At 42.3% G+C, this 25,645-nt stretch overlaps 1 protein-coding gene across 9 annotated transcripts in view; it reads right to left on the minus strand.

Annotated features, from left to right (window-relative positions):
- Positions 1 to 25,645, minus strand: part of sh3gl3a (SH3-domain GRB2-like 3a) — a 124,880-nt gene that overhangs the window by 79,302 nt on the left and 19,933 nt on the right. For 4 of the 9 annotated variants that reach the window (XM_069911188.1, XM_069911179.1, XM_069911177.1 and 1 more), the window contains exon 3: positions 8,439 to 8,494. The exons of 3 other annotated variants lie outside the window; for them this stretch is intronic. In XM_069911188.1, coding sequence (XP_069767289.1) covers positions 8,439 to 8,494 — 56 coding nt within the window. Of the gene's footprint in view, positions 1 to 5,952; positions 6,032 to 8,438; positions 8,495 to 25,645 lie in introns of all 9 variants that reach the window. 2 more of the 9 variants (XM_069911181.1, XM_069911182.1) reach the window with 1 other exon arrangement.

Consider the following 25,645-nt stretch of genomic DNA (forward strand, 5'->3'; position numbering starts at 1 on the left):
CCCCCTCTCTCACTCTCCTCCCACTCTCTCACTCCACTCCCAATACCACTTTGAGTCAGTCTCATTGACCAGCCCCAGTACAACGGTGTCTGGAAGCCTCACACACACAGATTTGTTTTCTTAAAATTCCGTTTTTCCTTTGTACATCAAATAAATGCTCAGGAGGATGAAATGCTGTCTGGAACTTGGAAAAGGAAATAAAATTAGCTTTTTGTTCACTGGCACACAGGACAAGTAGTACAAATAACTCGTACAAAAAAAAAATAATGCAGAGTTATTGATAACTGCAAAAGTAGAACTGACTGTCTGGCGAAGCAATGCTGGCTTGAGTTCACTTTCAGTGAAATAACTTTATTCGGACAAATATGGTAAAAAGGTTTGAAGAATGAGCCCAGGTTTCAATTTTGAATTATCTTAGCATATATCCATACTATTATCACAAACTATTTGTCGTAGCAACAATGACTGAAAGTCTTTTCTGTCTGTGGAAAATGCAAACTAACGTGGAAAAAAAAATTCATTAAAAATGAAATTCCACAAGTCACGCTAGATACCCGTAATGTATGCATGTTGAGAGAATAATAAAATCTTAGGTGACTTAATAGGGCAAAGACATTTAGAGCTTTGGAAAGCAGTGGGAAAAGAATCTGAACTGAATTGAGGCCAGAACAATGAGGAAGTAGCCAGTAGAATGGAACATTGTTTTAAGGAGTACATTTAATCATATATAACCATATAACCATTTAGCGGAAATATATATATAGGTACACAAAAATCATACAGAGCTGTTAGGCATGGTGTTTTGAGTTTTTATCCTTTTGTTATTTTCTTTTTATACTTACACTTTTTGTTACTAATTTTTTTAAAAGATGTATCATTTGGAATATGAATTATGGATATACAATTTATGTACGTTTTCGATAGCCTGAATGTTTTATTTAGTCTGTGCAACTATCCGTTCAAGTAAATTGCATTTTTGCACAAGTTCTTTATTAAAATCAACAAAAGATATTTTAAAAAGGAGTACATTTCAAAAGAAATTCTGCAACCTTTTGCAAGTGGTTCAACTGGTGCATGACTATCTTATGAGCAACTGATACAAGGTTGCCAAAAAAAAGTCCAGTAATTAGTGGAGACTGATCGATAAGCACTGACAAGTTGCCCTTGCTTCAAAGCTCAATGCTCGCAATTCGGACTGAAAATAAAATACTGAAGAAAATGTGAGAGAGAATGTTTGAGAATGATGCCCTTTTATCTCAGCATGTCGGAATGAAATGTCATCTGACACAACTCAAGAACATTACTGTTTGTTATCAAAGGCATTCCTCGCCCCCACCCATTCTTTCAACCCTCCAGGGACTAGACTGAGCAGAAGTCCTCCTCACTCTTTCCCAGAGGTTTTGGCAACTCAGCCATTCAGGGGCACCAAAAAAAAAAACCATCGGAGGATCCCGAATCGCAGGAAGAGCCAAGTTCTGACGGAACTTTCTAACATCAATTCACTTCCGCTTTCCGAAGCTGCAGCCTGAACCAGCTGAAAATTCCTTGCATTTTCTGCTTTTATCATCCCTGATAAAGGACACTGCCTGGAGCTGTGAAGCAAGGAGGTTCAGCTCCCAGCAAAGCATTGTAAAGAAGAACCCTCCATGGCTGGCATCAGGCCGACAGAAGGTCATCTGCTTGGAAATTAGTGAAGATCTCCACTGATTCACCCTTTTTCCAACCCAAATTAGAGGCAAGTACAGGCAGATACAGCTTTAGCTGTCTGTATGCCCCCTGGGTGCTTCATCTGTACGACTTCCCCGCTGAGATATTGGCAACACCTTCTTTCTTTGTTCAGACTCTTACCAAGTGCTCATTAAGTATTTGGTCTCCAGGCTCAGAACACCACCTTGGTCACTAATTGGCCCTATCTCTCTTCTTAACTACCGATTTGCTATTTAAAAGCCAATCGGAGACTGTGGGCACCCTTTAATAAAAGCTGTCATTGTGTATTCACATCGTCTCTTTCTCCTTTTCTCTTCCTGTCTTAGCACATTCACACTGGTTATCCCTTAAATTACTCACTTGATGTGTCACAAATCCTTATTAATTATTTGAACATTTCATTTTATCTGTGAAACAAAAAAGCCTACAGATGCTGGTAGTTATCAACTCCAATAACTACTCTTGATATTAGTTAATACACAAAGGTGCTGGGGAATGTCAACAGGTTCCACAGTGCACATAACCAACGTTTTGGAAGTCAGCATCTTCGTCAAAGTATTTTCTCTGTCATTCAGGGAATGCTGCCATTTTTGGACAGAACTGATTTGTACCAAAAATATCTTGATAAACTTCACTTTGTCCTTGTATAGTTCTTTCAGCAACATTTGGTTCCACTTCACCGTGTCATTTTTAAATTTAGACGCACAGCACGGTAACATGCCGCCCAATTACACCCAATTGATGTATGACCGGTACATTCTGAAGAATGGGGAGGAAATTGGAGCACCCGGAGGAAACCCACAGAGACACAAGGAGAATGTACAAATTCCTTACAGACAGCATGGGATCTGAAACCCTATAGCTGGCGCTGTAACAGCGTTGCACTAACCATGCTGCCCTATTCCCTCTTGCCCCATTGGAATTTGGCTGCTTTCTAATCCCCCACTTTAGATTGCTTCATGCTCTCCATTACCATGGTCTGTTCCCCAAATCCAGCAATGCATTGAGCTGAAGACGTGCTTGCAATACCATTTCAGAAGTTTCTGCTCTTCTATGTCCTTACTTGGATATTATCTCAATCAACACAATTCTGCCAAAGCACCATAATTCCAGCACACCTCTGTGATTCTCTTGCATCATCCTACTCTCGGTATTTAATGGACTACACCAGCCGTTTTTTTGGCTACAGTCCCCACCTTGGACTCTACTTAAAATTTATTGTTCCCTTTCACTGTGGAACTTTTCCGTTTCTTCCATATTTTTGTCCTACCAACTGCATAAAGAACATGAAAAATATTTATATTACGTGATGTGAAAACAAGGTTTTTACTTCAATGTGAGGTGGCCGCCAAGAGGGTCATAGGCCCCTGTTGAGGATGGCAGGTCTATACTATAGAACACGCTCAGAAGCACGCAAAGTATTTTTCTTTCCTTTTAACTCTAACCAAATGGTTTTTATATTTTTTGACCTCATAAGTCAGCCCCTCCCTCTGGTGTGATGACATCTTTGCTCAACAGCACTGCACTTTCAACTCACCATATTTTCTCCCTCCCTATCTTTTCTGAACACTGTGCATCTCGCAATAATGTATTAAATGTCCAGTCCCACCCTTTTCTGAGCAATGCTTCAGTTATGCCCTGTATCCCGACAGCTACTTGAGTTTGTAGCTCACCTGCTTCATTAGCCCCTTCTACACTTTCAAGTGATCCCAGGAATCGAACGCCAATCGGCCTTTAAAGTGGCAAGTGCGAAAGCAAAGTCAGCTCATCGCCGGCATCAGATGATGTCATCTCACGCCTGGGATTGATGGCCTCGACCCCTAGTACAATCCCTGCAGATGCCGGAGTTGCAGTCAGGCAAGTGCGAAAGGGGTAATTGTGGGATAGAAATGACCCAAGTTTTTGTGTGAGTGCAGGAAGTAAAGATTAAACTGAAGGTATAAGCTTTGTCATGGGAAAGTCATTTATTTAAAATTGGGGAAGAGAGAGAGGAAATAAATAGCAATAACAGACAATTTTTAAACAGCGCAGGAAAATTGGTAGTGTTATAGGGCACAATTTATAAAGGCTGTGGGAGAAAAAAGCAATGGCAGAATGCTGTGAGGCAGAGAAACTTCTCTATGAATGCTCCATGTATGCAGCCGGGCATACAACCCTTTTTCTCCCACAAGGAATTGTGGGAGGGCAAGTCTGCCATCATTTTTTCCCTCCGGTATTTATAAATTGTACGCTATAGCACTACCAACTTTCCCACCTTCTTTAAAAATTGTCCACTACTGCTATTTATTGCTAGCACTTTCCTTTTATATAAAGGTTTATATAGGTCAGCAAAACAACATAAGGGGCTGAAAGGCTCATACTGTGCTGTACATAAAGCTATAATTATGCATGATTAATTTCGTTCAAATATAAGATCATAATACATTGATCAGGATTTAGGGCAGGTTCACCATCTCTTGATGGGTCATGACGTCACCCGTAGAAGGTAGAATAGTCCTAACCCAGGGATGGCTCCTTGCAAGTGTGAAAGCGTTCAGTGTCCCAGTTAGGAGTGGTCAAGTGTGAAAAGCCAAACCCCCATTCCTATCCCGAGACACTGAACGCCCAATTTAGTGAAAGTGTGAAAGGGGCTATTGACTAAAATTCAAGCATTCTCACGCATACATCCTAAACCACCTACATTTAGACATACACCACGGTAACAGGCCCATTTGACCAATGAGCCCATGCTGCCCAATTTACCTACAACCCCCCCCCACCCCTCCGTACGATTTTGAAGGGTGGGAGGAAACTGGAGCCCCTGGGGAAAACCCATACAGACACAGGGAGAACGTGCAAAATCCTTACAGACAACGTGGGAATTGAACCTCAGTCTCGATCACTTGCACTGTAAAAAATGTGCTGCTCCATTTTTTCCCCCGCACACTTTCTCTTCGTGTTTCCACCCTCTAGACTTGTACCCTAGTGCCATCTAACACAGACACTTCTTTGTGCATGTTATTTTCCTCCCCATTAACACTCACCCCCCCCCACCACACGCCATGGGCCATCCCAGCTAATGTGCACCCTCTTGAAGCATTTTACAAATCTTCCCATCGTTCACCAGATCTCCAGTTTTTAGTGTCACCTGCAAATTTGGAAATGATGCCCCATTCATTAAAGTCCATGTTAAGAAAGACAGTTGTACTAGTTTAATCATGGGGGGCGGGAGGGGTTAGTGTACGGACCATCCCAGTGTTACCTTGCTAAAATTGGTTCAAGTGCTCTCTAGTCACATGACTGAAAGGAGTGAAGACCAGAAGGAATTTGGTCTCAGCCCTGATGCCATGAAACTTTTCCACCTTGAACAGATTCCCCCTGCCCTAGAAATTGCCCTGATACATCAAGTTGATATCTAATACACAAAGGTGATGGAGAAACTCAGTGTCCACAGGAAGCAAAGAAACGTAACCCAAGTTTTGGGACCTTCATCAAGGTATGAGCAATCCCAACCTAAATTTGAAATCTCTTCATGTCAATCCCAACCTAAATTTAAAATCTCTTCACGTCAATCCCAACCTAAATTTAAGATCTCTTCACGTCAATCCCAATCTAAATTTTAATCTCTCTGCATCATTTACTGCCCAAATTCAAAAATCCTCTCTGCACAAACCCCAACCAAATTGAAAAATAGCTCATACCTTGACAAAGGACTGATGCCTAAAATGCTTCCTATGGATAGTGTGTGAACTGTTGAGCTTCTCCAGCTCAAATCCCTATTTGGAATTTTTCTGACAGTCTTTCCTGTTTAACAAGATGACATTTCATTTGTTTTGACTAATTATGTATGTAAAATCGGTTAATATTATCTTGCATGCATGTTTATCTTTTTCAAATTAGGCAAAAAATGCACTCACACTAGATAAAATGTAATGGCTTCCCACCTGCAGTTGACACAATCCAGAAGACACCTATTGCAGCACCCCCAGGCCCCACTGAGGGAGGTTCCTACAGTTCCACTTCACCCTGTGATCAAACAGAACTTCACTGAAGCTCACACACCCGGGATGGTAACTGTTCGAGTTGGAAACTGGTCTTGTTTCTATTTCTCTCGTTACTGCCAGCCCTAAAAGTCACAGGATCTTTTATTTTATCTGATTCTAACTGCAATTCTGATTGCAAAGTTTGTCCAACGAATTTGATAAGAGTTTTATTGATTTAGTACAAAGAGCGACTTTCAGGGAAATGTAATTGTTGGCACCTTACCATTCAAATATCTTTGGTGATCCATACATATGACATGTAATAGATGTCATTAAGGTCAAAGGTCAGGGAACAAAAGGATCTGCAATTGCAAAAATAAAAAGTACTGAAAGGCTGTTTACCAAACTTGCTGGAATCATATTGTACACTAACCCCTCCCGCCCCCCATGATTAAACTAGTACAACTGTCTTTCTTAACATGGACTTTAATGAATGGGGCATCATTTCCAAATTTGCAGATGACACTAAAAACTGGAGATCTGGTGAACGATGGGAAGATTTGTAAAATGCTTCAAGAGGGTGCACATTAGCTGGCAGAAGATAACAGTCGATAGCAAGGGAAATGTAAAGCTCGCAAGTGTAAAGCGCATTTTGGGAGAAAGAATGAGAAGATGCAAATATTAACTAGAGGGCACAATTCCAAGGAGGATTAGAGTGATCGAAGGGCAGGGTAGGTTGGAAAAGTGGTTAAGGATAGAAAATAGAAGGAATAGGAATTTGTCCATCTTCATGGCTCTATTCATGGATTTCATCACAAAAATGGGTCCTTCAGCCCAAAATGTCCATGCTAGTCCCATTTGCCTGCATTTAGCCCAATCTTTCCTATCCATGTACCTGTCTAAATGTCTGAGGGCAGCATGGTTGGGGAGTTGATTAGCGCAATGCCTTTACAGTGCCAGTGATCGGGACAGGACCGGGATTCGAGCCCCGCGCTGTCTGTAAGGAGTTTGTACGTTCCCTCTGTGTCTGCGTGGGGTTTCTCCGGGGTCTCCGGTTTCCTCCCACCATTCAAAAATTGAACCGGGGGTTGTAGGTTAATGGGGTGTAAATTAGATGGCACAGACTAGGAGGCTGAAATGGCCTGTTACTGTGCTCTATGTCTAAATTTTAAAAATTTAAATATATGTTACGTTTCTGCTTTGTATCCATATCCCTCAACCCCTTTAGCCAATAGGGACAAATTCAACTCCCTTTTGAATACATCATCCAGTCCCCTGAATTTTAAATAGAAGCACAATGTATTAGAGCTGGAAGGTAATGTTGAACATTTTTTAAAATAATGATTCAGCCACAATGAGAATTACAGATCCGTACTGCACTTCCAAACAAAACATGAAAGCAGAAAAGATTTGATGAGGGGCCAGGATAGAGAAACTGGGGTTGTTCTCCTTGGAAATCAGGCAGTTAAAGGAAACCTGGTCGATGTATTTAAAACCACAAAGGCGACTGTCAAAGACAGTGAGAAAGTTTTCCCATCAATGAAGAGGTCAGGTTGTTGGGGACATGGCACAAAGGTGATTGGCAAAAGAACAGAAAAGGACTCAAGGACTTTTAAATGCAGCAAATGGTTCGGGATTAGAATGCAAGATGAGAGGAAGTGGAGGCGATAGATTCAATAGCATTCTGAAGGAATTAAGCTATGCTTCTAAAAGGAAAGTACTTACAGGGCTGGGTCAAGCTGAATTACACCGTGTGAACTTGACAGGAGGAACAGTGTCCTTGCTTGTTTTAACTATTTGGTGGTCTGTTGTCATAGTCAAGGAAAATAGAGTGTCTTGAACTTATCTTAAAAAAATGTTTTCTAAAATGTCATTGACCCCTGAACGATCATATTAACATGCTATCAGTTATGCCACTGCCCAGTGGTTTTCCAAAATTGAATAAAAACATTTTTTTTGGAGGTCAATAATGATCATCAGTTTCATCTTTAATGGTTTCAAGCCTAAATTATGATTTATTACTGGTCCTTATTCTGCTGAAGGCTACAGATTGTGTCGAATCCACCAGTTGAGGCCAATGAGTCAACCTGTGAACAAAGCACTCTAGTGGTACTCAACCAGTGGACCGTGGCATGTTTCCATGTGGGTCTTTAAAAATGTTTACAAAATGTTAAATTAGATCAATACTTGTTTCTGACAGAGCTTTATTTGACTTGAAAATATTGCTCAGTCATTGCCACTTAGTGGGCCATTAGATGTTAGGCCAGAAGCTAGGTGGGCCTCGCACCAAGAAAGGCTGTGAACTACTGCCCTAGTCCAAACCACACTGAAAAATTGGTGCATCTTTTATCCATCTCCTGCATTGTCATCTGTGGCACAGTGGGAATGTCTAACCTCCAAGTAACGGGCTCCAAGGTTATTTTGGAGGCCTGAACACATAACCTAGACTGGTGTGCCATTTGCGTTCCAAGGAAACACTGCCCTTCTTTAATTTTGTCACCATTAATTTGAGATGATTAATTGAATGTTATATAATCCTGCAGGAGGTCGTAAAGGGGAATAGCCCGTTGCATATTCACCAATATGGTTTAAAATTACATCAATAGAAATGAATTACACCAGTGATTCTCATCCTTTTTCTTTCCACTCACATCCCACTTTAAGTAATCCCTATGCCATCAGTGCTCTGTGATTAGTAAGGGATTGCTTAAGGTGGGATGTGAGTGGGAAGGGAAGGTTGAAAGTCACTGCTCTAGACCCAATTGTTACCGTAATACTTTGCTTGAGAAGAATTGTCCTTGGCCCATTCCTTTGGAGTTCTGAAACTGTGCACATAACGAGAGAATTAGGAACGATTAAAACTGGTTTTCAAACTTTTTCTTTCCACCCACATACCACCTTAACAATCACAGAGTACCTATTGCATAGGGATTACTTAAAGTGGTATGTGAGTGGAAGGAAAAAGGTTGAGAACCACTGAATTACACATTGCAGCGGCAAACAAGTGGAGCGCTTTAGAGAGGGGACACATGACTTTGGTGTCGAGAAAATATGGATCTCAGTGAAATAAAATCAGAACGCAGAACTGATCAGAATTTAAATCATTCGGAGATTTTGGAGGGTGGTTAGATTGAAGCCAGATACAAAGATACAATGCAAGGACCAAGGAGGGATTTGAATTGAATTTTGAGAGGCAGTTGCCAGGAGATTCCTGGAAGTGAATAAAAACAACTAAGGAAACTCTATTTGTCAGAAAAGACAAAGATTAAACTAAAACTGACAAAAAGCTATATAGTATGAAAGAAGCAAAGACTTGTTGATCCAAACCAAGGCTTTTATTAACTAAAAGACTGGAGCATGGCACAAGTAGGTCGACCAGTCCAGAATGACCTGGTCTGACTAGGAACAATCCTTTAAGACCTGCCAGTAAGCGTGGCTACACTCTCAGCCAATCACAGTCATCCTACACTACCATCTGTACATATACACAATATCTTGTGTACTATCACAAGGTATTTATCCAAAAAAAAACTGTTCAACATCAAAAAAAATTGCGTTCTATTATTTTTCAAATTAACCACATAGATTGGTGTGCCATTTGCGTATCCCATTAACCTACCTCCAACTCTTATCCCCTATCTTCCCCCCCCCCCCCCCATGGGAATTAGGTCAATTGCTATAGTTAGCTAAATTTAATCATTTTTAAATCAAATATTCTGTCAATTTCAATTATTTCTGCTAAATATTGTGCATGCACGATCTTTAAACATTTTGTCAGTATTATAATCTCAACCTCCTGTCAGCGCTGGCACTGCATGGGGTATGTGAGGGTTGAGACAGAAAAGTACACAGCCTGACAGTTACAGGCAGTTGTCATTTATCAATGAAAGTATGGTGGGCAAAATCCATGGATGTGAGCAAGGACTTAACACAGTCCACAGTACAATGACGCAGGTGCCCAGACACAAAGGTACCTTGCAAGTTCTTGCAAGCAGTTTCTTTAAACGACGCAAGTTGGTGAAGCACACACAGTTTATGCACTGAATTAATGATTATTTCTTTTCTTAACCAGAGGAATAAAACAGGAATCACCAGAAATGGCCCCACAGGAAGAATGAAGCAGTTGGCCTCTCGGGACTGCAGTTTGGAACAGACAACAGAAGAAAGTAAACTGTAATCTAGGAACCAGGTTATTCCTTGTATTTAAAAAAAAAATGCATTGAAAAGTTTTTTGTAAATTAAATTTTGATGTTTTGATCATTAGTGCAGGCAACCTCTGTGTTCTGGCCATTTAGGCTCAGAATATATGTTTGCCCTTACAGAATTCACAATCATTATTCAAAGATTTTAGATATAAAATAAAATTGACTCACATGGAATTTGTATGAAATAAAAAGAAAGTAAAGAGCAAAATTATATTTGTTCAACTCACGTTGCTTGATGCAAGCTTAGATTGAGGTAGTTTCACGTAAAATAAAATCACAGAACCTTCACCTTGTTGATGTCACTCCCAATCATTTGGCCCTCATCTTGGGCTCAAACGTGAAAGGAGATAAACTGCTGAAATAGATCCTGGTTTGGATTTTAGAAATGGAACCGCACAAATCTAAAAGCTAGTTATTTGATACAGAAAATGAATGCTGTCTGACGACATGAATCCGACGTGGTCAGATTTAAACACTCGGGGAAGACATCAAAGGAAGTAACTTGAGTGTTGTCAATAAATATCACAGATTGCTTGATAGAATTTCAAAAATATAATCTACCAGAAGATCATTTACAAAAGATATTTCATAAATTACACCAGGTGCAATCACAAAGAGGAAGAAATAAATTAAAATTGTACAGTAATTAGACCAAACTAAAAGGACAAGTAAATCACAGATCATTCCAAGTGGAACACTTCAGACGACAAGGGGAATTTCACACCATTTATTATTTTAAATTGTCGATTTTCTACAGCTACACTAAACCAAATCATTACATGAACAGCAAGTAACCTCGGGGCTTCCGATCAGCTCTATTTTAGAGTAATTGATCGCATCGTTAAAGCAATTGTAAAGTTTAGTAGGTAATCTACTGAAGTGGCACCCAAGCTGTAGCTTTCTATTCAAGGTTGTGCAGTAAAAATTCATGGTGAAAAGGTGAAAAAAAAACATGCTAAAAATGCACAGCAAAGCAGGAAGCTTCGGTGGAGAAGGAGAGCAATTTCATCAGGCCAATAACTACTGAGAGGGACTGCTATGATGCAAACACGGGTAGTTTGGTTTGCTGCACATTTCTCAAGCATGTTGTGTTTTTGCTTTGAATTTTCAACACGTACCTTATTTAATTTCAGCAAATATAACTTGATAGGAGTGAAACAACAAAGTCTGCAGAGGCTGTGATTGTAATTAATGCACAAAGCTCAGAGGGACCACAGCAATCATGGGAGACAAAGACACCTCCAGACCACAATCAGCGAACATTGGGAAGGACTTCTCCTCCACAATCTCCATGAGTGTTGGAGCCCCGCAGGGCTGTGTTCAAATCCCCCTGCTCTTCTCTCTTTACACCTATGGCTGTGTTACTCGGTACAACAATAATGCCACCTGCAAATTTGCTGTCAATACTATAGTGTAAAAAGGAAGGGGATGAATCAGCATATAGGATGGAGATTGAAAACATGGCTGAATGGTGCACCAACAACAACCTTGCACTCAATGTTGCCAAAACGATGGAGCTGATTATTGACTTCAGGAAAGGAATGCCAGAGGTATACAATCCAGTGATCATTGGGGGGGGTCAGAGGTGGAGAGGATGAGCAAATTTAAGTCCTTGGGAGTCACTATCGCAAAAGATCTTTCTGGATCCAGCACACCAATGGCATCGTGAAGAAAGCACACCAGCGCCACTGCTCCTTCAAGAATTTGTGGTGGTTTGGTGTGACACCAGAAACCCTGTCGAATTTCGACAGAGGTATGGTGGAAAGTGTGCTGACCGGCTGCACCACGGTGTGCAATGGAGACATCAATACCCCTGAGCTTAAAGTCCTGCAAAAGGTAGTGAACATAGTCCAGGACATCACAGGCAGCTCCCAGTACACCTGGGTTCCGCCCTTACTACACCTAGACCCAGAGACTACATGGAGACTGGGAATGACCCCCGGGTTCCCCCACATTACCTAAGAGACCAGAGACTGCGGCTTAGCCACGTGCTGCGAACAGACAGGCTGGAGCTCGACCCCAGAAATCCTGGAGGCAGCACACACTTCGGATGCTGGCATGGATGCTTTCTGAATTACATGGAGGGTGCTGAGGCATTGGATAAAGAGCTATTAATGCTGCTGTTAGCCCAGATGGGAGACGACCCTTACTCCCTTATACAGGATGCCAGGTCCTACCAAGAGGCAATGAGCACTTTACAGAGGCAATTACAGTAAGGGGCATAGCGAACTCCACTCCCGGTACAGACTCACGACCAGGTCACAAGTAGGGGAGTCTGCCAGACTCTCTAAAAGACCTGGCGAGAGGCTGCATCTTTAAAGCAGTATCAGCTCAGGAGTATGCGGAGGACCTTATTAGGGACAGAATTGTTGCGGGGATATGGTCCACTGAGATGAGACATCGATTGCTGGAGAAAGGTATGGTGGGGCTAGCTGAGGCAGAGACTATTGCAGAAGCTTTAGAAAACACCATGAAAGAATTGGAGAACTCACAGGACCCTGGGGCTTGGACAAACATCACACTGCTGGACTGACTCTCTAGCCCCACGAAAAGTATGCTGCCTCACAGGAATTAACAGGAGCACACCTGGAGAGTCCCAAGTGCTTTTTCTGTGGGCAAAGAAAGCACCCTAGAGCCCTCTGCCGTGCCAGAGAAAATGTCTGTTCCAACTGTGGAAAACGTGGGCATTATGCAAAAGTCTGTAGAAGCCCCAAGGCCACAGCCAAGGCTCATTCTCATGCTAATGAGAGGCGGGAAAGCTCTTCTTCCTCCACAGACAAACAGAAGAAGAATGCCATGTGCAGCCAGCCATCTTGGAGAAATGCTACAAAGTGGAGCTCACAGTCTTCAGGAGATGAATATGACGCTGAGTACTATCGGATGGAAGGACACAAAGGACACACCAGACTTGCTTCCCTACATACAAATCAGGCGAGTCCACACAATGTATCTGATGCCACTGTGTGCATCAAAATTAATGTGAGGGTAAGTTACTTAATAGATAGTGGAAGCACTGAAAGTTTTATTGACCAGGGGTTAGTCAACCACCTTGTCCTCTCCACATGCCCGAGTGAGCACCAGAAGCCCTACACTCTATATATTAATAATAATAACAATTACAGCACGGAAACAGGCCATTAGGCCCTTCTAGTCCGCACCGAACCAAACACCCCTTTCTAATCCCACCTCCCTGCACAATGCCCATAACCCTCCATCTTCCTCTCATCCATATACCTGTCCAACCTTTTCTTAAATAATACAATTGACTCCGCCGCCACTATTTCTCCCGGAAGATCATTCCACACAGCTACCACTCTCTGAGTAAAGAAGTTCCCCCTCATGTTACCTCTAAACCTCTGCCCCTTAATTCTTAACTCATGTCCTCTTGTTTTAATCTTTCCTCCTCTTAACGGAAATAGTCTATCCACATCCACTCTGTCTATCCCTTTCATAATCTTAAATACTTCTATCAAATCCCCTCTCAACCTTCTACGCTCCAAAGAATAAAGACCCAATCTGTCCAATCTCTCCCCATACTCCAGATGCTTAAACCCAGGCAACATTCTGGTAAACCTTCTCTGCACTCTCTCCACTCTGTTTATATCCTTCCTATAATTAGGCGACCAGAACTGCACACAGAACTCCAAATTAGGCCGCACCAACGTCTTATACAATCTCAACATCACCTCCCAACTCCTATATTCCATGCAATGATTGATAAAGGCCAGCATACTAAAAGCCTTCTTCACCACCCTATTCACGTGAGTTTCTACCTTCAGGGAACGATGTACCGTCACTCCTAAATCTTTCTGCTCTTCTGTATTCCTCAATGCTCTCCCATTTACCACATATGTCCTATTCTGATTCTTCTTACCAAAATGAAGCACCTCACACTTATCAGCATTAAATTCCATCTGCCATTTTTCAGCCCACTTTTCTAAGCAGCCCAAATCCCTCTGCAATCCTAGAAAACCTTCTTCATTATCCACTATTCCACCTATCTTAGTATCGTCTGCATATTTACTAATCCAATTCACCACCCCATCATCTAGATCATTAATGTATATAACGAACAACAATGGGCCCAATACAGATCCTTGAGGCACACCACTGGTCACCGGCCTCCAACCTGACAGACAATTATCCACTACCACTCTCTGGCCTCTCCCTTTCAGCCAATGTTCAATCCATTTGACTATCTTAAAATTTATACCTCAAGACTGCACCTTCCTAACTAACCTTCCATGTGGTACCTTATCGAAGGCCTTACTGAAGTCCATATAGACAACATCCACTGCGCTACCCTCATCCACATTCCTAGTCACCTCTTCAAAAAATTCTATCAGATTGGTCAAACATGACCTTCCTCCCACAAATCCATGTTGAGTACTCCTGATCAGACCCTGTCTATCCAGATGTTTATAAGTACTATCTCTAAGAATTTTCTCCATTAATTTACCTACCACAGACGTCAAACTTACAGGCCGATAGTTGCCAGGCTTCCTCCTTGAACCCTTTTTAAATAACGGAACCACATGCGCAATGCGCCAATCCTCCGGCACCATCCCCATATCTAATGACATTCGAAAAATTACCGCCAGAGCCTCTGCTATTTCCTCCTTCACTTCTCTCAATGTCCTGGGGAAGATCCCGTCTGGTCCTGGAGACTTATCCACCTTTATATTCTTCAAAAGCCTTAAAACTACACCTTTTGTAATCTCTATATTCCCCATATTTACCCAATTTGCTTTTTTTATCCCACATCTCCCAATATCCTTCTCCTTAGTGAATACCGAAGAAAAGAAACTGTTCAATATCTCCCCCATTTCTCTAGGTTCCACACACAGTTTTCCACTCTGATTTTCTAAGGGACCAATTTTGTCTCTAGCTTTCCTCTTACCATTAACATATTTGTAGAACTCTTTTGGATTTGTTTTCACCCTGCTTGCCATAGTTTTCTCGTACCTTCTTTTAGCTTTCCTAATTCCTCTCTTAAGATTCCTCTTACATTCAATGTATCTTTCAAACATCTCCTTAACTCCATGCTTCTTATATCTAATGTACGCCTCCCTTTTTCTTCGAACCAAGTTTCCAATATTCCTTGAAAACCACGGCTCTCTCAAACCTTTTGCCCCTCCTTTTAACCTAACAGGAACATAAAGCTTTTGCACTCTCAAAATCTGATCTTTAAAAGACTTCCATCTCTCTACTACATCCTGCCCATAAAACAAATTGTCCCAATGCACACCCTGCAAGTCCTTTCGCATCTCCTCAAATCTAGCTTTTCCCCAATCAAAAACCTCAATCCTTGGCCCTGATTTCTCTCTTTCCATAATGACATTGAAGCTGATGGCATTATGATCACTGGACCCGAAGTGCTCGCCAACACTAACCTCCGTCACTTGACCCATCCCATTTGCCAACAGTAGATCTAACACTGCTCCTTCTCTGGTCGGCACCTCTACATATTGTTGTAAAAAACTATCTTGCACACATTTCACAAACTCTAACCCATCCATTCCTTTCACAGAATGTGTTTCCCAATCTATATGTGGAAAATTAAAATCTCCCATAATTATAACCCTGTGCTTATCACAAATATCTACTATCTCCCTACAGATTTGCTCCTCTAGGCCTCGGTCCCCTCCGGGTGGTCTATAATACACCCCTACAAGTGTAACCTTTCCTTTCCTACTCCTCAGTTCCACCCAAATAGCCTCCGTGGATGTGCCCTCTAATCTATCCTTCCTAGGCACCGCTGTAATATTTTCCCTGACAAGCAATGCAACCCCACCTCCTCTTGCCCCTCCGACTCTATCACACCTAAAACAACGAAACCCAGGGATATTCAGTTGCCAATCACATCCCTCCTGCAACCATGTCTCACTAATCGCTACCACATCATACTTCCAAGTATCAATCCACACCTTCAGCTCATCCACCTTTTTTACAATACTCCTGGCATTAAAATATATGAATTTCAGGGATTTCCCATTTTTTAATCCCTGTTTTCCCTCATCTTTAAGAACAACATTATTTACTTTTCCTGACAATTGCCCTTCATCTTCTTCCAGAGCATTTCCCTTCTCTATCACCTGCCCATCCATATTCAAATACTTACTACAAACTTTCATTGTTTTCATTCTAACCTTCTCCTTACTGCTCTGTACTATTTTGTTCCCTCCCCCCCAACCATTCTAGTTTAAAGGATCCTGAGTAGCCCTAGAAAATACCTCTGCCAGGATTCTGGTCCCCCTGGGATTTAAGTGTAACCCGTCCTTACTATACAGGTCACATCTCCCCCAAAAAAGGTCCCAGTTATCCAGAAACTTAAAACCCTGCCCCTTACTCCACCCCTTCAGCCACGTGTTAATCCTCCACCTCATCCTATTTCTATTCACACTGTCACGTGGCACAGGGAGTAATCCAGAGATTACCCCCTTTGCGGTCCTTCTTTTTAACTCCCTACCTAACTGCCTGTACTCACTTTTTAGGACCTCTTCTCTAATTCTCCCTATGTCATTGGTACCTACATGTACCACGACCTCTGGCTCCTGTCCCTCCCACTTTAGGATATCTGGGACACGAGCAGCAACATCTCGGACCCTGGCACCAGGGAGGCAAACCACCATCCGGTTCTTCTTGCTGCGTCCGCAGAATCCCCTATCCGTCCTCTTAACTATGGAGTCTCCTACCACAATTGCCCTCCTCTTCCTTTCCCTCCCTTTCTGAGCTACAGGGGCCGACCTCGTGCCGGAGGCACAGCCACTGTCACTCCCCCCAACCTTGATGTCCCCCTCAACAGTGCTCAAAGAGGCGTACTTATTGCTGAGGGTTACATTCACAGGGCTCGTCTCTGGCACCTTACGTTCTTTTGTCCCTCTCCTAACAGTTACCCACCTTTCATCCTCCCGTGGCCCTGGCGTGACCACCTGGCTGTAACTCCTGTCTATGACTACCTCTGTTTCCCTAACCAGCCTGAGGTCATCGAGCTGCAGCTCTAGTTCCCTAACACGGTCCCTGACCTTTGTTGTGTACTGCCACTAACATGACCCCACATGAACGTATCTTTTCTTTCATAAGAAAAGCCACGACGGGCACAGAGCTGCCTAAATGGATGATGACACCGGGACCTGTTCTCCTCCGGAAGCACTGCAGACCTCACAAAGCGGACCCGCTGGTGGATCAAGTGGAGTTGAGGCACGCGAACCCTCAGTATGCCTTCATCACATTCCTAGATGGAAGAGAAGACTCGGTGGCCACCAGGGATCTCGTGCCGGCCGGATGTATGAACAACGCGGAGGAAACACAGATATCTACGGATCAATAAGGAGCGCAGCAGCAGTCACTAGAACAGTCGTCCATCGAGTCACCCCAGAGGACTATACCACCCACCCCAGAAATCAGGACCCTAGGCACGCCCGCCCCTCAAAATATCACCACCCTAGATTTGATGGCAGGACCTAATCCCATACAAGAGGATCCCCAGCCCACACGGCCACATGACCAACCAGTACTTCCCACTCCCACACCTTCACCAAGAAAGCAGACCGCACTATACCACTACCAAGGAGGTCCAGAAGGCAACAGAAGCCACAAAAAATTTTGGACTTATGAACTTACAAACAAGGGAAGGAGGACAGGGGGGGGGGGGGTGAGGATAATAATTTTTTAAGGGGGGGGGTGAATGTGGTGATATGTAATTACACCACAAGGTCAACAAGGGTCATCCCAGTGACCTTGTATATAAAGCAGTCCAAAGCTACAGTCTAACCTTCCAGATCTGTCTTGCAGAGAGACAAGACCTCTTAGTGTACATATTAATTTATTAAAGCTGTCTTATACTCGCACTGCTGTTGTGGTTATTGTCAGTACATTACTGACAATTCTTTGAATGCTTTTGGCTAACAAATCATGTACAAAAATGCAGGTTATGGAACAGAAAAGACTGAAAGACAAGAAACATTGAATTGGATAATGTTTGAGTGTGAGCTTGACAGCAGTTCACTGCAAGGACAAAAATGAAGAGAAAGCAATGTGGCTGAAGAATAGGGGAGTGGTTAAGAGATGAAATACACAGAGGTTCCTGTTAAATAGTTAGGATAATGTGAACTATTTTGTAACCACGTAAGAATACATCCTTCTCACTCTGGTAACTGTAGAGCATCGCTGTGGGGCATATGTTTATGAGTGTGTGAACAGTTTCCTGAGATGGTGGAAGGCATCAGTAAGTAAAGTCTCTTCTGTAATTTGAATCTTGCATCTCTAAGTTATTTAAGAAGCCTCCCAAGTAACACAGAGATGAGGAAAGAATGGCTCAGTTTCTGAAGTGTAATGAACCCAATGGACTGGGTCCAAATTCCAGAGGGTTTCCAATTCTCAATATCAATTTTAAACCTGGGTGGCAAGTAGAAACCTTACTTCATATGTAATTTTCTATACCTGAATCAAGATACTTAAAACATATGGTTAGTGATTATACAAGCATTTCAGGTCATCCCCAGGATATCAATGCCAAATATGTGAACAGGCATTTGGGAGAGAGCAGGGTGGATGGAAATAGATTTTCTGGTCACCGGCATCTTCTGGGTGGGAATAGGGATTTCAAAGGGTCTCCTCTTCTCCCTCGCCACCACCAACCTCTGCACTGCCCCTCCTCCAGAGCTGCAGCAAATGAGGGCTGGGTCAAGCTGGGAGCATTGAGCAGAATGATCACTGAGTCAGTGAGGGTGGCTGGCAGCCGCTCTTCCCACGCCTGCTCACGCTGTCATCACAGCTGTGTTATGTGATCCTCACCCACACACTCTTTTGTTCAAATGCAATTTACAATCAGCTCAGATTATGGACAGTTCTCAGGAACAGAAAGAACCCTGTCATAAACAGAGGACTTCCAATATCTATAAAATAATATTTTCGCTTTGAGGCTGCCTGTCATTCAGCACATCAATTATATCATTACTTCTGCTGTTAATCTCTCATGTTGAATTTCAAAATAAACTATCAGTCCTTAGATTGTGTGAGATACACGAGAACTGAGGGGTTACTGGAATCTATGAGGAAACAATGAGAGGTTGGAAGGATTCAGTGGGACAAATAGCATCCATTGAGAGAAACAGTAAGTCATCATTTTAGGCATGAACCTTTTATTGGGACAAAGAGTCCCTGTGATAGTACAGATTCTATCACCAATGTGTATATGTATAGATTGTCTTAAAGGGTTGCTCCTAGCCAGACCAGGTCATTCTGGACTGGTCGACCTACACGGGATACGCTCCAGTCTTCTAGTTAATAAAAGCCTTGCTTTGAATCAACAAGCCTTTGATTCTTTCGACGCGCTCTACAGTCCCCACCTGAAATGTTGATTATGCCTTTCTCTCCATGGATGCTGCATGGCCTGGTGAGGTCCTCCAGGCTCTGAGATTGTGGTTTGGTTTCAAAATCTGGTTATATTTTATGTGAAGATGTGGTCTCCATATTTGAGATGTATGAGTTTGGAGGGCACAATAGTCACTATTTTTGGTGTTTTGTGTGGGTTTTTTTTTTAATTGTAAAGGTTTGGCACATTCCGCAGCAATGAATAAGTAACATATATCGTTTTTTCCCCCCTCGCAAGAGGGTTTTTTTATATATAGACGGGTAAGCGGAGGGGGGTATACAGGGTTTTTTTCTTTTTTGGAGGGGTTGGGTTTGTATTTTTTTGTGTGTTTTTAATTATGTACTTTATATACGTAAGTAAAGTTTATATAAATAAAGTCTGGTTTTATAATTTCCCGAAGTGCAAATGGGATCGCAAAAGAGGCTTCAGGAATAAATCTTTTCTTTTTCAATATTGAAATTTCACATCCAAAAATTCAGAGTACATACGGATAAATGTTATCATTCAAAAAGATACATGACACTTCAATCATATCATTTCATCCAAGGTTCCCCACATTTTAATCATACTGTATTGATATTATATTTTAATTATACAAAAAGAGGAAAATCCAAACCCAGTACCAAGAAAGAAGCTGTTTGGCCAAAAAAAAAGACAGAATTCTCATCAGAGAGATAAATTACCTCATTAGTCAACATTTCTACCTTCATAACAAATCAAACATTATAAAAGTAATTCAAAAAGGGCCTCCACAGTGTTTGAAAATTTACATTCAAGTCGGAAATTGAGCATCTGATCTTCTCTAAGTTTAAACAGACATGATGTCACTTGGCCATCGGGCACGATTAGGCGGAGTAACGTACCCCCATCTGAGCAATACTGCCCAACTAGCCAAAGAGAAATAAATGCTCAGATGTAGTCAACATTATGCCACTGTCTCCAACAATACCAAATGAACCAGTTGAGGGATTTAGTTTAAAATTAACTTTAAGAAGTGCAGAGTTTAGCACCCTAACGATATAGAACTTGCGCCCTTCACTCCAACTGAACTCTAATAGGTGAGCCCAGCATGCATGCGCCAACCAAGGGCTCGCGCATGTGCACAGGAATTAAGACGGCCGTGTCCAGCCTTTGGACCCGGGGACGCTAACGAGGTAAGTATGCACATTTTGGCTCTTACCTGCCTGGTATCCCTGTTATAGTTTGTCAAACACAACATAGACGGCACATATTTTGTATTTTTTCTTTAAAAAAATGTGGTCATTTGCGCAGATGGACGCAAGTCATGGACCACCTGTACTGTTTTCTTATTGCTTTGAACAGCCCCATGCAAAGAGAAGATCTATAAATGTACAAGAGTTAAATGCAGCCTGGAGTAATGGTGTCTAATGCTCAGTGTTTGTATTTGCTCAGTCGATAACTCTGAAAAGTTTTACCATAATTTGGAGCTTAGAGCTCTGGAGATGGGCTTAAGGCCTCCTTGATAGGATTTATACTAATACTTCACTAGGAAGAGTGCTGTGAATGCTTGGTGCAACTCCATTTCGACCAAGCCACCATGGTCCTGACACTTTATTTGTCACACACCAACTTAATTATTGCTATTAATTGAAATATTTAGAAGTAATAAGAGAGCATTCTTTTAACTCTTTTGTTCATGCCGATGAACTACCAACAAAATGGGTGCTTTTGAACTTGAAACTGCCGACTGCTTTGTAGGAGACTGCAATAATAAAGATCAGTTGATTACAAAGCATCTGCATAAATGATTCTAAGAGCATTAATCTCGTCGAGGTTTGCATAGCAATCAGCGAGGAAGGCTGAAAGTGAGTAGAAAAGGAGACGATTTTTACCATCCGCGATCACACCCCGACACGTTGCTCTTATTTCAAATTTTGCCAAGTGCACAACAGACGACGAGGCATTACTTGCTTCTCAGCAACTCAATCAAATTCTTTTGAAATATATTATTCTTCAACTTTCATTGTCAAGGTCGCAGGAAATGTACGGCTGCAAAAATAACAAACAGCTCCGTGAAAACCCCCGTGTCTACTGAGACCATTATTTCAGGAAAATTAGGAATTGGTTGGGTGGAAAAAAGGACATGTTAATTGGAATGTAATTGGAGGAAAATTATATGGATTAATGCTCTGATCTCTCAAAATATATAAATTAGCCTGCGCTTCAGTGGCAGCAGGGAAGCGTCACAATGCAGTTTTGAAATCTGACTGCAATCCCGAATCTGGATTCACTCGACAAACGCCTGGCACTGAAATAAAACATAATTAAGCAATCAATCACAATTTGGAAAATTCCGAAAACATATTTACTGCAGAAACACTTTGTGATGTAAAGTCTTCTTTTTGTATTTAAAGGTCAATTTGGCTTGAAAGTCTTAATACTATTGCAAATGAAATTGTCAAAAAAAAATTAAGATTTTAGAGAAACATGAACATCAGGAAATGGTTTGGAAATGTTTGCAACTCTCCTCATATACTGATCTTGGCCAATGAATTTTACAAGAGATAAAATGTTCAGTTGTTTAAGCCAACTTTCGCCATTTCTGGCCTTGACCTCTGCACTCATCAGATGTTCTTGACGTGTTCCACATTCCTGGGCGTCCACGTCTCTGAAGATCTATCTATCCCAGGGCCCTCATGCCGACGCAATCATGAAGAAGGCTTACCAGCGCTGGTATTTCATACGGAGTTTTAGGAGATTTGACATCAAAGACTTGGAAATTTCTACAGGTGTGCCGTGGAGAGCATTCTGACTGGTTACATCGCTGTCTGGTATGGAGGTGCCAATGCCCAGGACAGAAAAAGGGCCACAGAAGGTTGTAAACTCAGCCAATGCCATTATGTGCAAGTCTTCAGCCACCAATGACATCTTTATGAGGCAATGTCTCAAGAAAGCAGCCTCTTTCATCAAGTCCCCTTATTAATCCAGTCATGCCCTTATCTCACTGCTACCATCAAAAAAGATGTAAAGAAGCCTGAAGACGCTCACCCAATGTTACCAAAACAGCCTCTTGCTCTGAACCATCAGACTTCTGAAGAAGGTATCGACATTACTTCACTGTTTTCTCTTCTATCGCATGAATTATTTATTTTCAAATGTTGTATGTACAGAACTGTAATTAATAGCAATTTTGCACCTGTAATGTTCAATACTGTTGCGGCAAAACAACAAACCTTCTACAAGAGCTTGATCAAGAGCGTCCTGGCCGGCTACATTACAGTGTGATACGGTGGCTGCAAGAAATGGATCGAAGGTCAACCCACAGGACCATAAGAGTGGCAGAGAGGATCACTGCAGTCTTCCCCACCGCCCCCAAATTGATGTGATCTTCCAGGATTGTTGTCTGAAGAGGGAGCACAAAATCGCTGAGGACCCCTTCCACCCTACGCACATCATCTTTCAGCTGCTCCCATCAGGGGAAAAAAAAAATTATATCAGAGATGGCACCACCGAGCTGTGAGGAACAGCTTCTTCCCACGGGCAGTGAGAATGCCTAAAGACCAAAGGAACTGCTCACACTGACCATCTGAGACGCTTGCATTTCCAAAGCAATATTATTTATTTATTTGCATGTGTGAACACTTGTCCTGCGTAGGTATTGCTTGTCTGCATGTGTGTTATGACTCGTTGTGTGTCTACGTGTTTTGCACTGAGGACCGGAGAACACTGTTTTGTTGGGTTGTACTTGTGACATACATTTATGACAATAAACCGGATTCTAATTCTGAGGTATTTTCTGACTGATGTGACTAGGATAATGTTCTTTAAGGAACTTTGATGCAGGCTCAAAGTCATGGACCATAATGATACTAAGATCGGTAGACACACACGAGACTATAGTCACTGGAATCTGGAGCAACAAACAATCTGCGGGAGGAACTCAGCAGGCTGAGCAGGATTCATGGGAGGAAAAAGAAATGCCGGCACTTCAGGGTAGAACCCTTTATCAATGTCAGGAAGAAGACAGGCTGAATTTGAGGTGACAATATTCTGTGAGTAAACGGCGGGGATGTCGGAGTGATGCAGGTCTTATCATATGGTCTTAGCTCTGGCAAAGTTGGCACATTTGTCCTCTGACTGCAAGTTTCTCGTGGATGCCATAGAGTTATACGGCACAGAAACAAGTCATTTGGCTCACCAGGTCCACATCAAACACTTATGCTCGACTTGCGTTTAGCCCAATTTTCTTTCTCATCCACTCCCCCAGTTTCTATCGCACCCCTATATACTCAGGACTTACAGGGGTTAATTAACCTAACAACCTGAACATCCTTGGGACGTGGAGAGGAAACTGGAACACCCTGAGGAAATCCACATGGGCACGAGGGGGGACAAGATACCAGACATCAGGAGTGATCTGGTCTCTGGAAATGTGAAGCAATGGCTCCTCAAAAGCTGCACCACTGGGCCGCCCATCCGCTTTCTTTGTGCTCCCACTCCACCACATAGGTGTGCTGATCAATAGGTTAAGTATCAATTACTCCTGGGATTGGTCAATAGTAGTTGAACCAGGGAAAGTTGATTGCATGCGAAAGAGAGTAGTTTACATGTTTCTGAATGAGGTTGACAGGACTGATCTGAAATCTGGTACTGACAATGAGTGAAGCGTCATCTGTCTACATTGTAAGGAACTGTAAGTAACATCATATTCTCAAAAAAAACTGTTAAATGTGATAGATGTTATGGGCAGCACGGTTAGCGCAACACCCTTTACAGCGCTAGCAATCAGGACTGAGGTTCGAATCCCGCACTGTCTGTACATTCTCCCCGTGTCTCTGTGGGTTTTCCCTGGCGGCTCCGGTTTCCTCCAACCATTTGAAATGTATCAGGGGTGTAGGTTAATGGCGTGTGAATTAGGCAGCAAGGTCTCATGGACCAAAATGGCCTGTTACTGTACTGCATGTCTAAATCTAAACTTAAAATGTTGCAAATGCAAAAAATAATTCAAATGATTCCTGTTCCGACAGAGACAGACTCTGGGAATAAGGTAAAATATAGAGGTGTGATAAGAGGGTGAAGGATGGTGAGGAAGGAGTTTTGGCCCCATGCCTTCTTTCTCTCCAGCACGATGTGCAGGCTTGACTCCGTTCTGGTGAAGAAAAATGTGGTGGAGACCACGGCCAAGGTCAGGGAACTTAAACGAGGAATATTGGCTGGGAGTCTGGATGGGAGGCAGAGCCAAGAGGAGTGGGATTATATTTTTGCCAATCCTCTGATTGGGATTATGGGCATGTCCCCTGATTCCAAGATGTGAGGGAGGTCACTCGTGGGCCAGAATTAAGTATATCTGTTCCTCCTGGTTCAAAAACCAGGCTATAGAGGTATTTGGCTCTTCCAAAAAAGCTGTCCTCACATTCCTATCATGAAGACTTGGCCAGTTAGGTCAAAATCTGAGAGGCAACCATAGTCTAATCAGTTAAACTTGCTTTGTTAGAAACACAAGAACGACAGATGCTGGGACCCTGAGCAAATAAGGAGAAGCTGAGGTCAGGCAGCATCCATGAAGAGAAGTCAATATTTTGGGTCAGGATCCCAGTCTTGAAAAAAAAAATCCTGAACCCCATAGTGAAATCCAAAGTGACTGGATAAAGTTGAGTTTTTTTAATGTTTAGAATCTTAGCATTCTACTGTGCAGATGACCTTTCCTCATAGTTAAAATTAAGCCTATTTAAAAATGGCTTCTCTTTTAAGATGCTGCCTGACTTACTGACTATTGGCAGTATCTTCAGATTCATCGTCCCAAGAATACAAACCTGTTGTACTAATTTTACCAATGGAGGAATGCAAAGCTCTTTTAATGTGCGAGTAAACGAGGTCGCTTTGGAGACGTGAACGTGCTTGTGCCATAATGACTTTCTAATTCATACCACTTCGCTGAGGAGGGTCAAAATTAAAATGCCGCAGGTTTGCAGCAATGAACCAAACAATGGTGGAGGAAGATCTCTGACTGAGCGCAAATCCTTCTAAAGGTAAAAAGGTAAAGGTTCCATTATTGTCATATAATGCGACATTTTTTTAGAATGTAACATACATGAAATTCTTTAACTTTTGCCTCCCGTAAGGCAGAAAGAGAGTCGCCACCTTGTCCAGCGCCCCTCACAGTAACCTACAGCACCTGGTGTTCCTGGGCGGTCTCCCCTCCAAGTACTGACCAGGCCTGAGCCTGCTTAGCTTCCGAACTCAGACAATCCCAGGCGCATTCAGGCTATTAGGTGCTTCAGCAACAGCTGCAGTGGGGTTTCAAGGCTCTTCCGTCAAAACCAGTTTGGTGATTATAGCACATGCAAGCTCTCGTTCACTACACCCGACAGCAATACTGCAGTAATCTTCAAAATTTAAATGACAGGCAAATAATGACTACACATCATATGTGT

The sequence above is a fragment of the Narcine bancroftii genome, chromosome 14 (genome assembly GCF_036971445.1).
Source record: "Narcine bancroftii isolate sNarBan1 chromosome 14, sNarBan1.hap1, whole genome shotgun sequence".
Lineage (NCBI taxonomy): Eukaryota > Metazoa > Chordata > Chondrichthyes > Torpediniformes > Narcinidae > Narcine > Narcine bancroftii.